At 38.1% G+C, this 18169-nt stretch overlaps 1 protein-coding gene across 1 annotated transcript in view; it reads left to right on the forward strand.

The window, feature by feature from the left end:
* The window catches only part of DNAAF6 (dynein axonemal assembly factor 6), a 74348-nt gene that overhangs the window by 36607 nt on the left and 19572 nt on the right, over window positions 1–18169 (forward strand). Inside the window, exon 6 of the mRNA XM_024551574.3 lies at window positions 17202–17287. Coding sequence (XP_024407342.1) covers window positions 17202–17287 — 86 coding nt within the window. The remainder of the gene's footprint in view (window positions 1–17201; window positions 17288–18169) is intronic.

Here is an 18169-nt window from a genome sequence, read left to right on the forward strand (position 1 = left end):
ACATTGAGAATGGAGTGAGAGTTAAGAATGGGATAAGAGTCTGTCACCATCTGCCAGCCACAATCAGGAGTCACATGTTTATCTCACATATTCACCTCAGAAAATGCTATCAGTCATTCTGAGTAAAATGTCTACCATCCTGAGAATTCACTTCCTTCTTCAATGGCCTGCTTCTCAAATACTGTATAGAGCAGTCATATTTCTTTACTTTTAATAAATAAATACATTCGGCTTATTGATAATGGAATGGATTCTCTTTTCCATTTAAAATTCTATAGGATGGACACTTTTTTTGAGGCTTTCTGATTATGCTAACCTGATTTGATTGGTTATATATCAGACTGTGTGGCAAGGAGAAGGAAATTTGGGATGTAATACATAAAATTCCTTATCATCAGCCCACACAGTAAACCCTCAATTAAATTTCTAATAGTTACCTCAGTAATATACATACATTTGTAGTTAATATCATAACATACTCTCATAATAAGGGTAGAGGAATAGTCCTTAAAAGTTAATCTATGTGTATAGACTTAATATATTAGTAGAGCTGAAAATAAGTCCCCATAATGATAAAAATATCATATATGTGTATGTGTATGTGTATATATGTATATGGAGAGAGAGAGAGAGAGAGAGAGAGAGAGATGCTGGCAGGAGATGGGCTTCTTAAGGTCAGGAATGAAATGTTTTATACATATTACTTGGTAATAAAAAATAAGTAATTTTAATACATTTTGATGTTGTCATTTTGAGGAGGTTTCATCAAAATATCTGAATCAAATGATCCAGAATCCCTGAACCACAACCGACATAAATATGTGAATCCAAGCAGATTCACATGTTGGCCCTAGAAAATACCAACATATGAAGAATGGATAAAGGAAGAGAAGCTGAGAAGAATATACAGAGATGAGGGAAACCATAATAGTAGCTACTGCTGTGGAGAAGTAAAGCAGGATTAGGGAATTTTAGATCTGTCATTGAAGAAGTCTTTTGATGATGAGAGCAGCCTCAGTGGTGTCATAGGGACCAACACTGGATTGAAGGAAGATGAGGAGTGAATGGGAAGTTAGGATGCAAAGGCAGCAAATATAGATTGTTCTTTAAGGAAGTTTAGCAGGGGAAAATAGAAAAAAGAGGATATGCTTGTTGAAAGGAGACAGGATTTAAGCAGGGATGTTCAACCCACAGCCCACAAGACACATGCAGCCCAGAATGGCTATGAATGTAGTCCAACACAAAATTATAAACTTACTTAAAACCCTTTTTTTGCCCATTTTTAATTGGGTTGTTTATTGGGGAGAGGGGTCTATAGGAGATACTATAAAGGACACAAGGACAAAATCAAGGGGGAGGAAAGAGGTGGGGGAGGGAGGTGGGACTGGCTGGGGTGGGGTGGAGGGATGGGGAGAAAATGCAGACAATTATAACTGAATAAAAATTAATTAATTAATTTAAAAAACCCTTTTTTTGCTCATCAGTTTTCGTTAGTGTTTGTGTATTTAATGTGTGGTCCCAAACAACTCTTCTTCCAGTGTGGCCCAGAGACGGCAAAAGGTTGGACATATGTGTGTTTGTGTTTAGGATAGGAAAGACTTAAGAATGCTCATCAGTTGATGACAAGGATCAATTTATTCACTCGGGTAATATTTATTGAGTGCCTACTGTGTGTCACTAAAGCTACTGAGAAGATAGTAAAAAAGTAATAATGGTATGGGCTCCTAAAGGACTTCTAGAAATGGCTGGAGGCATTTTTAATTATAGGATGTTATTCACATTTAGTACTCAAAGGCCAGGGATGCTCTAAATCCTTCAACAAGAGGGGCAGTCCTGAAAAATGAACAGTTGTCCTTCACGAAATTAGAAAAGAGAGATTAAAGGTATAACGGTGACCACTCAGCAATATTACACACTGTTGATTACTCCCTTCTTGAAACACCTTTTTCTCTTTAATGAACCAACTCTCTCCTGGTTTGCTTCCAAAATCCCTGGGCATTCCTCATTGCTTTTGGTCGCAAATCACTGGCTCTTCCACTTGTGCCTGAAGTTCTCTAGGTGTCTGAAAAATACCTCTGTCTTTTTTCTCCATTATCTTTCTATCTACACACCTGTCTTTAAATACTATTTATCTCTCTAGACTTGACCTCTTACACTTGTTTAATAGGCTACTCAAACCTAATGTCCAAAACAGAACTCTTTTTTTCTTTATTTTTATTGTTAACACTATTACAAATGTCCACATTCCCCACCCTTACCCACCTCCACTAAGCCCCTGACCCCCTTCCCTCTTGCCATCACTACACTGTTGTCCATGTCTGTGAATTATGCATGTATGTTCTTTGGCTAATATCTTCACCTTCCTTCATCCAATACCCCCTCCCCCTCCCATCTGACAGCTGTCAGTCTGTTCCATGTGTCCATGCCTCTGTTTCTATTTTGTTCATTAGCTTCCACATATAAGTGAGATCATATGGCATTTGTCTTTCTCTGACTATCTTATTTTACTTAACATGATAATCTCTAAACACTTAATTGTTTTCCCCAAAACTCTCTCTCATTGATCTTCCTTATCTCAGGAAATGGCAACAACATTCACCTAAATTGTAGAAGCTAAAAACCTAAATCATTCCTAATTTCTCTTCCCTTTCTACCTTATATACAATCGATCAGCAAGTCTTGTAGCTCTATTTTCAAAATATATTCTAAATCCATCTAATTTTTATTACCACCAGAACTACCACCATGTTCCAAACCACCATCACCTCTCACCTGGACCATTATGATTCCCTCCTGACTTTTGTCCCTCCTTCTACTCTTGTTTCCTGGCAAACTTTCCACAGTGTTCACAGACAGTTTTTTTGCTCAGAACCCACAATGGCTTCCCATCGCACTTAGAACAAATCCAAACTCCTTTTCTTGATGTATGAGGCCCTATATGATCCAACTCCTACCTATTTTTTCATTTTCATCCAATGCCACATTTTTTTTTCTTCTTCATTATGCTCTAGCTATCCTGGCTTTCTTTGTGATCATTCAATATGTCAGATTATTTCCAGATTCCTTGCTGTTCATTCTATTCTCAATGTTATTCCCTAAGAAAAATGATGATTTTACCTCATATTTCTTTCTTGTTTAAATGCATCAGTTAGTGCCGTCATAACTACATTACATAATAGTGGTAACTACTGGCTATAATTTTGTGTTTCTCACTCTTTAAAAAATTTGTATTGTTATTCAATTACAGTTGTATGCCTTTTCTCCCCATCAATCCACCCCACCACTGCCCAATGCATTTCTCTCCCCCACCTCGACCCTCCCCCTTGATTTTGTCCATGTGTCCTTTATAGTAGTTCCTGTAATCCCCTCTACTCACTGTCCCCTCCCCACTCCCCTCTGGCTATTGTTAGATTGTTCTTAACTTCAATGTCTCTGGTTATATTTTGTTTGATTTTTTCTTCTGTTGATTATGTTCCAGTTAAAGGTGAGATCATACTGTATTTGTCCCTCACTGCCTGACATATTTAACTTAGCATAATGCTCTCCAGATCCATCCATGCTGTTGCAAAGGATATAAGGTCCGTCTTTCTCTCTCCTGCATAGAATTCCACTGTGTAAATATACCATAGTTTTTGAATCCACTCATTTGCTGATGGGCACCTAGGATGCTTCCAGTACTTGGCTATTGTAAATTGTGCTGCTATGAACATTGGGGTGCATAGGTTCTTTTCAATTGGTGTTTCAGGTTTCTAAGGGTATAATCCCAGCAGTAGAATTGCTGAGTCAAAGGGCAGTTCCATTTTTAGTTTTCTGATGAAATTCCATACTGTTTTCCACAGTGGCCTCACCAGTCTTGCATTCCCACCAACAGTGCACTAGGGTTCCCTTTTCTTTGCATCCTCTCCAACATTTGTTTGTTGATTTCTTTATGTTGGCCACTCTGACCGGTGTGAGATGGTACCTCATTGTGGATTTAATTTGCATCTCTCTGATGGCTAGTGATGCTGAGCATCTTTTCATATGTCTCTGGGCCCTCTGTATGTCTTCCTTGGAGAAGTGTCTGTTTAAGTCCTTTGCCCATTTTTTAATTGGGTTGTTTGTCTTCCTGGAGTAGAGTCCTGTGAGTTCTTTATATATTTTGGAGATCAGGTCCTGGCTGAGGTATCATTGGCAAATATGTTTTCCCATACTGTTGGTTCTCTTCTTATTTTAATGCTGTTTTCTTTAGCAATGCAGAAGATTTTTATTTTAATGAGGTCCATTTTTGTTCATTCTTTTCTTTATGTCCCTTGCGTGAGGTGACATGTCTGTGAGGATGTTGCTGCGTGGAATGTCTGAGATTTTCCTGCCAATGTTTTCCTCTAGGACTTTAATGGTGTAACGACTTATATTTAAGTCTTTTACACACCTGGAATTTATTTTTGTGTATGGCATAAGTAGGTGATCGAGTTTCATTGTTTTGCATGTAGCTGTCCAGATCTCCCAACACCATTTGTTGAAGAGGCTATTTGTGCTCCATTTTATGCTCCTGCCTCCTTTGTAAAATATTAATTGACCGTAAAGTCTTGGGTTTATTTCTGAGCTCTCTCTTCTATTCCATTGGTCTATGGGCCTGGTTTTATGCCAGTACCAGGTTGCTTTGATTACAGTGGCCTTGTAATACAGTTTGATATCAGGTATTGTGATCCTTCCTGCTTTGTTCTTCTATCTCAAAATTGCTGCAGCTATTCGGGGTCGTTTATGGTTCCATATAAATTTCTGAAATGTTTGTTCTATATCTGTGAAATATGTCATGGGTATGTTAATAGGAATTGCAATGAATCTATAAATCGCTTTGGGTAGTATAACCATTTTGATGATGTTAATTCTTCCAATGATGAACATGGGACATGCTTCCAATTGATTGTGTCTTCCTTCATTTCTTTCTTCAGTGTTGTGTAGTTTTCTGAGTACAGGTCTTTTACCTCCTTGTTTAGGTTGATTCCTAGGTACTTGATTTTTCTTGTTGCTATATCAAATGGGATTTTTTTCCTGATTTCTGTTTCTGCAGTTTCATTGTTGGTGTACAGGAATGCCTTTGATTTCTTAGTATTGACTTTGTATCCAGTTGTTTTGCCAAACTCATTTATTAGGTCAAGTAGTTTTTTCATGGAGTCTATAGGATTTTCCATGTACATTATCATGTCATCTGTAAATAGTGACAGTTTCATTTCCTCCTTTCTAATTTGGATGCCTTTTCTTTCTTTTTCTTGTCTGATTGCTGTGTCTAGGACTTCCAATACTATGTTGAGTAGGAGTGGTGAGAGAGGGCATCCTTGTCTTGTTCCTGATCTTACTGGGAAAGCTCTAAGTTTTTGTCCATTGAGTATGATGTTGGCTGTAGGTCTCTCATATATGGCCTTTATTATGTTGAGAAATGCTCCCTCTCTTCCCACTTTGCTGAGTGTTTTTATCAGAAATGGGTGCTGTATCTTATCAAATGCTTTTTCCGCATCTATTGATATGATCATGTGATTTTTGTCCTTGCTGTTGTTGATGTGATGTATTATGTTTATTGATTTGCGAATATTGTACCATCCTTGCATCCCTGGGATGAATCCCACTTGGTCATGGTGTATGATCTTTTTAATGTATTGCTGGAAGCAGTTTGCCAATATTTTGTTGAGAATTTTAGCGTCTATGTTCATCAGAGATATTGGCCTGAAGTTTTCTTTCTTCGTTGTGTCTTTACCTGGTTTTGGGATTAGGATGATGCTGGCTTCATAAAGAGAGTTTGGGAGTCTTCCATCAGTTTCGATTTTTTCGAATAGTCTGTGAAGGATAGGGGTTAGCTGTTCCTCAAATGCTTTGTAGAATTCTCCTGTGAAGCCATCTGGTCCAGGGCTTTTGTGTGTTGGGAGTTTTTTGATGACTGCTTCAATTTCCTCTGCTGTTATTGGTCTGTTCAGGTTTTCTGCTTCTTCTTCATTCAGTTTTGGAAGATTATATTTTTCTAGAAATGTGTCCATTTCACCTAGGTTTTCAAATTTCTTGGCATACAGTTCTTCGAAGTAATTTCTTACAATCCTTTTTATTTCTGTGCTATCAGTTGTAATCTCTCCTCTTTCATTTCTCAATGTGATTATTTGGATACTCTCTCTTTTTTTCTTGATAAGCCTACTTAAAGGCTTGTCAATTTTGTTTATCTTTTCAAAGAACCAGCTCCTGGATTCATTGATCCTTGGAATTGTGCTTTTAGTCTCTATGTCATTTAACTCTGCTCTGATATTGGTTATTTCCTTCCTTCTACTTGCTCTGGACTGTCTTTGTTGTTGGTCCTCCATTTCTTTTAGGCATAGGGTTAGGTTGGTTCTTTGAAATGTTTCTATGATTTTAAGATAGGCCTGTATTGCTAGGAACTTCCCTCTCAGGACTGCATTTGTTGTGTCCCATAGGTTTTGGGTTGTTGTGAGTTCATTTTTATTTGTTTACAGAAACTTTTTGATTTCTTCCCTAATCTCGTTCTTGACCCATTCATTATTTAATAGCATGCTATTCAGTCTCCATGATTTTGAGTGTTTTGGGTTTTTTCCTTTGGGGTTGTTTTCTAGTTTCCGTCCCTTGTGGTGAGAGAAAGTGCTTGATATGACTTCAATTTTCTTGAATTTGTTGAGGCTTACTTTGTGTCCTATGTTGTGGTCTATCTTTGAAAATATTCCATGTACACTTGAAAAGAATGTGTATTTTGCTTGTGTGGGATGAAAAGCTCTATATATATCAGTTAAGTCCATTTCATCTAGGGTATTGTTAAGTGACACAATATCCTTGTTTATACTTTGTTTGGAAAATCTGTCCATTTTTGACAGCAGGGTGTTAACGTCCCCTACTATAATTGTGTTGCTGTCAATATCTTTCTTGAAGTCCTGCAAGATTTTCTTTATGGAGTTGGGTGCTACTACATCGGGTACATATATATTTACAATGTTTATGTATTCTTGCTGGATTCTTCCTTTGAGTGTTATGAAGTGACCTTCTGGGTCTCTCTTTATGGCCCTTCTTTGGAAGTCTATTTTGTCTGATATGAGTATTGCTACCCCTGATTTTTTTCCTGTTTGTTTGTTTGGAAAATTTGTTTACAACCCTTCACTTTCAGTTTGTGTAGGTCTTTTGTCCTGAGGTGGGTCTCTTGTAGGGAGCATATGTGTGGGTCATGCTTTCTTATCCATTCAACTATTCTATGTCTTTTGATTGGAGCATTTAATCCATTTACATTTAAGGTTATTATTGATAGGTACTTATTCATTGCCATGTTTTCATAGCTGTGTTCCTCTCTCTTTCTCTTTTCCTTCCTTTCCTTAAAGCAGTCCCTTTAGCATCTCTTGCAGAGCTGTTTTGGTGGAGGTGTATTCTTTAAGTCTTTTTTTGTCTGACTTCTTTTGCTGGCCTCTGTCTTGATTGAGAGCCTTGCTGGGTAAAGTAGCCTTGGTTGCAGGCCCTTGGTTTTCATTACTTGGAATATTTTTTGCCATTCTCTTCTGGCTTGGAGCATTTCCATTGAGAATTCAGTTGCTAACCTTTTGGGGCTCCCTTGTATGTTACTTCCTGTTTCTCCCTTGATGCCTTTAAGATCCTGTCTTTGTCTTGGAAATTTGCCATTTTAATTATTATGTGTCTTGCAGTGGGCCTCTTTCAGTTCCTCTTGCTTGGGACTTTCTGTGTTTCCTGGATTTGGGTGACTTTTTCTCTCCTCAGATTAGGGAAATTTTCCATCATTACTTTTCCAAACAGGTTTTCTACCCCTTGCTCTTCTTCTTCTCCTTCTGGTATTCCTATTATACGGATATTGTTACGTTTCATGTTATCCTGCATTTCCCTTAATCCCTCTTCATTCTTTCTGATCCTCTTTTCCTTTTCTTGCTCTTTCTGGGTGTTTTTTTCTACTTTGTCCTCCAGCTCGCTGATCCAATCGTCTGCTTCATGAAGTCTGCTTTTGATTCCTTCTACTGTGTTCTTCAATTCAGAAATTGTATTCTTCATTTCCTCTTGGCCCCTGTTGATAGTTTCTATTTCCTTTCTCATTTTGATATAGTTTGCAGTGAGTTCATTGTAGTTTCCCTGTAGTTTCTGGTAGTTCTACGTGTGCTCAGTGAGCTTACTGATAACCATTGCTTTGAACTCAGTATCTGATAGTTGACTTTGCTCTATTTCATTTAATATTCTTTCTGAGGCTTCCTCCTTTCCTTTCTTTTGGGGATTGTTTCTTTGTCTTGCCATTGTTTGTGAGGCTGTTCTTGTTAGCCTATTCTTCTTAAATTGATCTGTTCTGACTCCCTGTGTTTATGGTATGAATTTCTATGATAGAATGCCAGTGGGATTCATTGGTGCAGTCTCCTTAATCTCCTGAGCTCAGTGGTCTTGATCTGATGTTTATGGGTCTAACAGGGTCTAACTCTGGTCTTTTCAGCGCTCCAAGTTTTATTGTCTCACCTGTGGGAAAAGGAGAAAGAGGGAAAAAAAGGAGAAGGGAAGGAAGGAAAAAGGAATAGAAAAAGATTGGAAGGAAGGAAGGATGGAAAGAATAAAGATCAGAGGCAATATAAGAAGGAATTTTAACAAAAATTAAAAGAAAAGAATAAATAAAAGAAGGCAGGAAGAAAGAATAAAAATGGTAAAGGATAGAAGGAAGAAGGAATAAAAAAAGAACAAAGTACAGAAAGGAAGAAGGAATTCAGAGGGAAAGGAGGAAAAAAAAAAGTCTTCTGCTGGCTTTAAACTGGTCAGTTTAGTTCTGCTGGTCTTTCTGTCTGTGAAACGGGAGGGGGTGGTTGGAGGGATTGGTTTCACTTTTCTCCCTTCCTGAGCCACATTCTTCGCTGTTGTCCAGCCTCCAGTCCAGTTCCTCGGGGTCCTTCTCCTCCCCTGTAGGCCTTTATTTCACCATTTGTGCTGTCCTTATGGTGCACCAATTAGGGGCAACTCACACTCCACCTTCTTGCTCTTTGCTGTCTTAGATGCCAGAGGCTCTTGGTGCTCCTTCAGGGTAGTTCAGCCCCCTACTGCGTCAAGTCTTTCTGGGGACTGCAGTCTCCTCTAGCCCTGCAGCTCCCCTCTGCTGGGCATTCTGCCTTCCTCCTAGAGAGTGAGTAGGCCCTGCAGGGCTCTGTGCGCAGGGGCTAGGTGGGAGTTGTTCAGACCTGGTGCTTCAGGTGTGGTTGTCTGTGGGCAGCCAGGCTGTTGATCAGGGTGCTCACCCACCCAGGGTTTCAGGTGTGGGTGCCCAGTCTGCTGAACTGGGTTCGCTCCAACCTGTCTTCAGGTGTGTGCTGGGGCTGCTTATCCAGTGTTCACCGTACAGGGGCTGAGGGGTAGGGACCCAAGAGGCCATGGCTGTTGTGGAGAGTTCTCTAAACAGCCGCTGAGTGCCTCTATTTTCTCTTTTTTTTTTTCAAGAAATTCCTGCTATTCAAGCTCCCCTGGTCCAAACAAGCACCTGGCCTCTCACACAGCCCAGCCTGGTTCTCTCCCAAGAATCCTGCAGCAGACCCTGACCCCCGCGGGGGGTTCAGCCACCCTGGTCCCGGTGCCGTTTCCAGGGACCTTATTGTCCTTAAGCACTCTTCTTACCCTCTAATTTTTCAATGTCCTCTCTCTTTGGTCTTTGATCTTCATATATGCTGGAATACCATTGGCTGTTCGCTCTGTTCCTCAGATCAGCTAGGCGTTTCACTGGTGCCGAGGCGAAGTGGTCTCTGCTCCCACCTATCTTGCCGCCATCTTCTGATATCCGGATGATGTGTGTTTCTCACTTTAATGAGAATGTTTCTAGTGTTTCCTCATTCAGCCTGATGCCGAATTTTACATTGTGTGTTATGGAACTATTTATCTATTCTGATATTATTGAGTCATAAGCAAGAATAGATGATGAATTTGATCAAGTGCCTTCTTAACATTTGTGGAAATCATGTGATTTTTTAGTTTTGATCTATTGGTAAGTTATGATAAATTTCTTAATATTGAACCGTCCTTGAATCAATCTATTGGTAAATTATGGTATATTTCTTAATATTTAACTATCCTTGTATTCATTCATTTATACAACAGTATTTTTTGAGTGCCTACAATGTGGCAGTCTGACTACTGAAGATACTCTAGGAAACAAAAAACAAGGATTACTGCCCTCACAGAGCATACCTTCTAGTGGGAGAGAGAAATGAACAAAAGAAATGCATAAACTTGATTGTACATTGGAAAGTGATAAATTCTATAGAAGGGAAAAGAACAACGGGAAGTGATAGGGAGTACTAGGGTTGGTTATGGTAGCAATTTTAAATAGTGTGGTCAGGGACTGTCACTGAGAAGGCAATGTTTGTGCAAAGACTAGAAGGAGATGAAGAAGTAAGGCTAAGATGTTGGAAAGGTTATCTAAGTAGATATTTAAATCATGAAGATTTAAGACAGAAGTTAATGTTAAAAATATCAATAGTGAACAAAGAAGTATTAGAAAACGTAGGGTGAGGGTGTGACCCAGGAATTATAGATAATTGCAGCAAGGAGAGTGATTGATGGTATAGTGTGAAGACATGAGATTTATTTTAAAAAGCTGGAGGAAAGGCTCAGACCCAGTGATATAAGGGGGGTGGGAGAAAATAAAACAGGCACCAATTGAGAAGGCTATAAGGGATGCAGTGTCATGAAGGGAGATCTAGATTTCAATAAAACTAAGAAGTTGAAGAGAATATTCAAAGAAGCTTATGAGATAAGAGATGATGTACTGTGTGTTCCAGAGGGTTTAATCCAAGGAGTAGAACATGGAAACAAAATAGGAGCTATGAAGATCCAGATGGTAATTATTAGGTGATAAAGAAGGACATGGGAATCTGAGGCTTCTTGTGTTTATTGACAAAAATAAAAATATAATAACTTTAGTTCTGGAAGTCTCAAGACAGTTAGTGGTGGTGAGGTTATGAGTGATTGGGGGTGAACTATATAGAACCCATAAATTAAATAAGAATATCTTCCAAAATGTCAGTCCAAACCTTTTTGTATATCTTAAGCTTCACTGAAATTTCAGTAAACAGCATAGACTGGCCAAATTACATATAAGATATTCTTCATTTATTCTTTTGTTCTAGTAGTCAGGAAGTGACAGTTCAAGAGGAAACCTAGAATGGATGAACTCTTTAGAATACTTGCTATTTAAGCTTCTCATTTCAATTTTGAAACATGTTACGATACATATGATCACAGACACTTATCTGAGGAGCTGGGGAGTCTGTATCGAACACTTTCAGATTATAGGAATATGATCTTTTCAAGAACCATCTTGTCATATAAATCTATCATAAAAAGAAGATAAGAAAGAGGGAATTTAAAACTCAAAATGATAATCCCACATTAATGAAAGCTCTCCCAAAAGCTTTGGTATATTAAGCCAGGTCCATTATAGCACATAGAGGAGAATAAATGAAGGACCATGAAAATTAACTTCTAAGCAATTTGACTTATCTTTACCTATTTCCAGGAAATTCCCAAAGTGAATTCCCAGAGACAGAGAGAGACTAAGTGAGTAATTTTGACTAATTGCCTGAAGACAAAATGAAAGTGAGAAGACAGGATCTCACAGACCTTAAATTAGTAGACTTTTTTTCCTGTTACTTGTTATTCACAAGACCAGAAGACAGAGGTTTGAACTAAAGTTAGTGGTGGATGCTGTGGTAGCCACCCTACAAGATAGCCCTCAAATATTATCACCTCCTGATATTCTTCCCTTTGTGTAGTCCCCTCTCACATTGAATACAACTGCCCTGAATAACCAATGGGATAGTACAGGGGAAAAAGGATATAATTTCTGAGGCTATGTTTTAAAAGGCATTGCTTCTGCCTTGCATTTTTGGATCATTAACTCTGGGGAGAAAACTGTTGTGGTGTCATATGGACATTCAAGCAGCCCTAAGCCTTATGGAGACTAAAGCCTCCTACCCACAGCCATGTGAGTGAGCCATCCTGGATGCAGAACTGTTAGCCCCAATAAAGCCTTCAGTTGTCTGCAGCAATAACCAGTATCTTGACTACAACAACCTCATGATAGATCCTAAGTCAGAACTACCTAGCTAAGACACTCCCCAATTCCTAATCCATGGAAAATGTGAAACAACAAATATTTATTGCTGTTTTGAGTCATAAATTGGGTGTGAGGTTGGAATTTGTTTTGCTATATAACAATATGTGACTAATAATAAATAAAAGTGACAGAACCAGAATTCACAACCAAGTTTGACTCCAAAGTTTGAGCTCCCAAAAGTTTACAAGTTTCCCAGTGAAATTTTTAGCAGTTTTTCTTAGTTTGCCTATTAAAATAATTTATTCTTTGAAGTGAATTCAATTTACATCCTTTATACAGAAACAAACATCAATACTTTGCATGGTCAGTGACATACTATATTTACTAATGTTGAACAAGTCAGGTCTTGCGTACAATCAGTTAGAAATCAATAAATAATTATGTCTATTTTAAGGTGTTTATTAAAAGTATCTCTAAAGAAGTTTTATTTATAGTTCAGGAGGATTTTTTTCTATTAAGATTCTTCATTCAACCTTCATTCTTATATTATTATGTACCATTCCACTTAATTTGTTCCCTATTCTATCCTGCCTCTGAAGCCATTTTAGGACACTATTTTTATTTCCTTAAAAGGAAAAATTAGTCGTTTCTGAATTACCCTTCACTAGAGTTGCAAGTTATTTCAAGAACCACTTTGAAATTCTACTCAAAAGCTATATCTACATTTCAAAGAAGTCATAAAATTTTTCCTCCTTCAAATGTCATTTCAACCCTGAGGAAGTAATATTTTCTGTTGAAATATCTACACATTTCTGACTAAAGAACAAATATTTGTATCTCTTGGTCCAGGAGACATGAGTCATCCTGCAACTAAAGAACACCTCAATTCAACTGTCAGATCTGAATGTGATTACAATAAAAATGGATCTTTGTCCAATAAAACACTCATTTACTTTGAGGTAGAGTGCCTATAATTACCTCTTGAGAAACCTTTAATTTCTTTCACTTAAGGCACAGGTGGCAAACACAAATCCTGTGGGCCAAATCCAGCCCTCCACCTTGTTTTATCCAGCCCCACACCTTGTTTCTACCCAGCGGCAGTGCCAAGCTGTCACTTAACTGTTAAGGAATAGTTACATTTATACAGTCCTAAAATTATATTTGGTCCTTTGAAGGTAACTGCAAGGCTGATATGGCCACCGGTGAAAATTAGTTTGACACCCCTGACTTAAGGTATCTCTAATTTGAACATTTAAACTTTCAAAACACAAATTAGAAGGTGATTCTTTGTTTAATGAAAATATTAACCATAGGACACAGGCACACAAAATCTGTCCAGAAGATATCTAGCCATGTAACATGAAAAATAGAGACATTTGTTGAAGAAGTTACAAGATAAAAGAAACATTGTACATAGGACAATGATGCCTCAGTTACCTTCAAAGTAGGCACCTTTGGGGTCTCACACAGTTCCTCCAATCACCATCAGCTGCCATGTGGTATTTTCCTGAACCTCATTGACAGTAACCCCCCTCCATCCTGTACACTCTGTCCCTTCACCATCACCCTCTTAGTTCATGTCCATGGGTCATATATATAAGTTCTTTGGCTTCTCCATTTGGTTTCTCTATTCTTAACCTCCCACTGTCTACTTTGTGCCTACCAATTATGCTTCTTATTCCCTGTACCTATTCCCCCATTCTTCCTCCTCCCACTCCTCACTGATAACCCTCCATGTGATCTCCATTTCTGTGATTCTGTGCCTGTTCTAGTTGTTCACGTAGTTTGTTTCTGTTTTGTTTTAGGTTCACTTGTTGATAGTTGTGAGTTTGTTGTCATTTTAGTGTTCATAGTTTTGATCTTCCTTTTCTTAGATAAATTCCTTTAACATTTCATATAATAAGGGCTTGGTGGTGATATACTCCTTTAACTTGACCTTATCTGGGAAGCACTTTTTTCTGCCCTTCCATTCTAAATGATAACTTTGCTGGATAGAGTAATCTTTGATGTAGGTCCTTGCCTTTCATGACTTTGAATACTTCTTGCCAACCCCTTCTTGCCTGTAAGGTTTCTTTTGAAAAATCAGCTGACAGTCTTATGGGAACTCCTTTGTAGGTAACTGTGTCCTTTTCTCTTGCTGCTTTTAAGATTCTCTCCATATCTTTAATCTTGGGTAATTTAATTATGATGTGTCTTGGTGTGTTCCTCCTTTGGTCCTACTTCTTAGGGACTCTCTGGGCTTCCTTGACTTCCTGGAAGTCTATTTCCTTTGTCACATTGGGAAAGTTCTCCTTCATTATTTTCTTACTAAGTTACTTGAGCATCCTTATAACAATTTTTTTAACTTTATATCTGGTAAATTACTCACCTCCATTTCATTTAGCTCTTTTTCTGGATATTTATCCTGTTCTTTCATTTGGGACCTATTTCTTTGTCTCACCATGTTGGCTGCCCCTTTATGTTTGTTTCTACATATTAGTTAGATCTTCTATAACTCCTAGTCTTGGTAGGGTGACCTTATATAGTAGGAATCCTGTGGGACCCAGTGGTGTAGTCTTCTTGATCACCTAATCTTGGTGTTCCAGGAATGTCCCTTGTGTAGGTTATATGGGTCCTTCTATTGTAATCAAGTCTTAATTGCTATTTCCCCATTCATGTATGGGGCTGACCCTCAGGCTGGCTGACTGTGAGCATCAACCAAAACCACAGTGTATGAGCTGCTGTGCAGGTGCTGACCTTGTGAAGCAGAATTCACCTCAGCAGGGTCTGGTGCCTGCCATGATCTTCCTTTGGATGTGCCACTTGTGAAGCTAATTGGATCCTGCTCTAATGTTGACTGAAGTTGGCCACTGGTTGTATTTGTTCTGGAGCCTCTTGATGGAGAGACTCTGGTGCTGGCCAGTATCTGAATTTGCCTGTGATTGGCCCTGGCAACCTGTTTGGAGCTACAAAATGTTCCACAGTTTGTGGCAGCCTCTGCTGGGCCTAGTTGTGTGCAGGAAGGACCAAGCTCTGCACAAAGGGCAGTTTTTATTATCACTGGGCCCAGGGGCAGAGGAGGGTCAGCAAAAGTTCGAAGGTACCCTGAGATCTGCCTCTGGATGCCTCTATCTGCCCGTTGCTTGATAACCTTAGTCACTGAAAGAGCCTCTTGCAGTACTCAACTTTCATGAGGTAGGTCTCAATGAGTCACCATGTAAGGGTGAATAGTGTTCACTAGATTGATACAGGTTCAAACTCAGTTCCCATACTGGGTCTGAAGCCATGCAGCAAATGTCCCCAAGTGTACCAAATCTAGCTGCCACTCACTGGGTGCTACAGACTTTTGTGATCAGGCAGGCTCTCAGGGACGCATCACTGTGAGGCCAGCAGAGTTTATCAAGCCCAAACAGACCAAGATTTGGCCATATGAATATAGGGCTGTGTTCCAGTTGGACATGTGAAGGAAAAACGGCCCCCATCCTAGAGCCACACATCTCAGTCTGTCCAAGATTCTGCCACGAGCCTGAGCTCAGCAGGGGAGGAGGAATGGGGAGTCTGGAGGATGGGGCTAGTAGATCTCCTGTGAGAAAGATAGGATATATTTAGATAGTAGGACCCCTGTAGCTCTATTTACTTATATTTATATATACACATTTAATAAAGTAAGCTGTAACTCACAGACATGTATGAATACATAGTTTATATTGCAAAAATACTATTGCCTTCTTTAAGCTTTTTATAGGGAACTCCATGTTTCCCATTAGTTATTTGATATGCATTGCCCTCAAAATCTTTAGCTTTTCATCCTTGCCATTCTAGCTCTGAAATTACTAGATGTCCACTATTTCAAGTCTTTCAGCTCATTTTAAATAGGGCTTCATAATTTATCTTAAGCTTATGTTGTTTTTCTTTGTTTTTGTAAACCATATGTCATGACATGTCAGATACATAAACAGATACATAAATAATCAACTTCTATCAAAAAATTAATTAAATTAGAGGGATGAGACCTTGTATTATGATAAAATGCACGTAATATAAAATTTGCCTATTATATTATATATAAACTATTATAGTATATATAAAAATGTTCATATTACATAAAAACTAGTGGAATTTAGTACATTCACAACGTTGTGTAACCATCACCAATATATAATTCCAGAGCACGGTCATCAGCCCAAAGGAAGTCCATACTCATTTAAAAGTCACTCCTCTTTTCTTTCTCCCCAGCCTCTTGCAACCACCCATCTGTTTTCAGTCTCTATGGATTTGCCTATTTTGGATATTTCACATAAAAATCCTATAATAGGTGGCTTTTTTTGTGCCTGGCTTCTTTCTCTTAGTTTAATGATTTCAAGGTTCATCCTCGTAACAGTACTTAATTCCTTTTTATGGCTGAATAATATTCCATTATATGGATATACCACATTTGGATTATCCATTCACCAGTTTATATGCATTTGGGTGGTTTTCTCTTTTGGTCATTGTGAATACTGCTGCTGTGAACAAAAACATTAAGTGCATGTTTTTGTTTGAACACATGCTTTTAATGCTCTGGGGTATATATCCAGGAGTGTAATTTCTGGGGCATGTGTTAATTGAAATGAGTCATTTTCAAGTGAAATCTTACCAAACTAATAAATATTCCCATTTTATGTGGAAAGGTCATATTCTTATTTCTCTTATATAACAACCTTTCTGGACCCCTATATTTCTCTAGGAAATGTGGTATGGGAGCTTATACCAGGAGACTACAAGATGGCATCATCCACCCATACCTAACATAAAAACTAAACTTTTTTATATACAAAGGGCCCACTGATATAAAGGCAGCTGAAGGTCTTCAACTTGAGCAGGTGCACTGGAATGCACCTTCAGACAATGAAGGTTACAGGCAAGTAACTGAAGTATTTCTGTATAGCTTTGCAGTCAGATAGATCTTAGTCAAATTACAAACTATTGGGTCACTCATTAAACTTCCCTGTATTTCAGTTTCTCCATCTGTAAAATGTAGGTAATGATCCCTGCTATTCAGGATTGTTATGAGGAAAGGGCGTAGCCTGGCACATAGTTGGCACTTAATGAATATTAGTTCTCATTTCCCCATATTTTCTTATACTCTCCAAATTAAATGTTCTTCAAGACAACAACATTTTCTTCTCATTTTCTCTTTCAGGTTAAAATTAAACTTCCAAATACAAACCCTTCTGAAATTAGAATTAATGTCCAGGAAATGATTCTTGACCTTTGTACTCCTGATAAGTGAGTAAAACTTAGAACTAGAATACTGTATTATAATATTAATGAATCTTTAGTCAATATTCTTTTTTAAAATGTATGTAGTTATTTTGCATCACCCATGAAATCTGAAGAAAAGTTAAAAAATCAGCTAATCATTCAGATCTTTGATCTACATAATATAAACATAAATGTATTTGGGAAAACCTAGATGTTTTTCTACCATGTATTTGTACATTTGGAGTAGGTTGATATCATCAATACACAGTCCTTGACATTAAAATCGGTTGGCTTATCTGTCAGGAAAAATAACTGGAGGTGAAAATCCCTTAAGTTGTAAGTCTTGCATATGTTTTTTGTACAGTGATATCATAACAGAAGCAATATCTTTAAACGTGTTGGATATGGTGGGGGGATTAAATTTAATTATATTTATCTAAAAATCAACAAAATTTCTTGTCATCAGTTACTTAAAATAAAAATTCTAAGAGCTAATTTATCACTAGATCCTCAAGTTGTATGAATACATTTTAAAATAATACGTATGATACAGATGATAATATAATGATTCAATTAAATATTTTGATATTTTCAAAATAGTCTTTTTTAAGGATTTATTTACATATTTATTTTGAGAGAGAGAGGAAGGGAAGGAGAAAGAGAGGAAGAGAAACATCAATGCATGATTGCTTCTAACACACCCCCTTTTGGGGACTTGGCCTGCAACCCAGACATGTGCCCTGACTGGGAATCGAATTGGCGACCCTTTCATTCGCAGGCTGGCACTCAATCCATGGAGCCACACTAGCCAAGGCTCAAAATAGTCTTTTTATTACACAAGTTCAAATCATGTTCCAAAAACAGAGGACAAACAGTAAAAAATGATGTAAAATGTTTATCCTGAAA

This window comes from Desmodus rotundus, chromosome X (assembly GCF_022682495.2).
Source record: "Desmodus rotundus isolate HL8 chromosome X, HLdesRot8A.1, whole genome shotgun sequence".
Taxonomy (NCBI): Eukaryota; Metazoa; Chordata; class Mammalia; order Chiroptera; family Phyllostomidae; genus Desmodus; species Desmodus rotundus.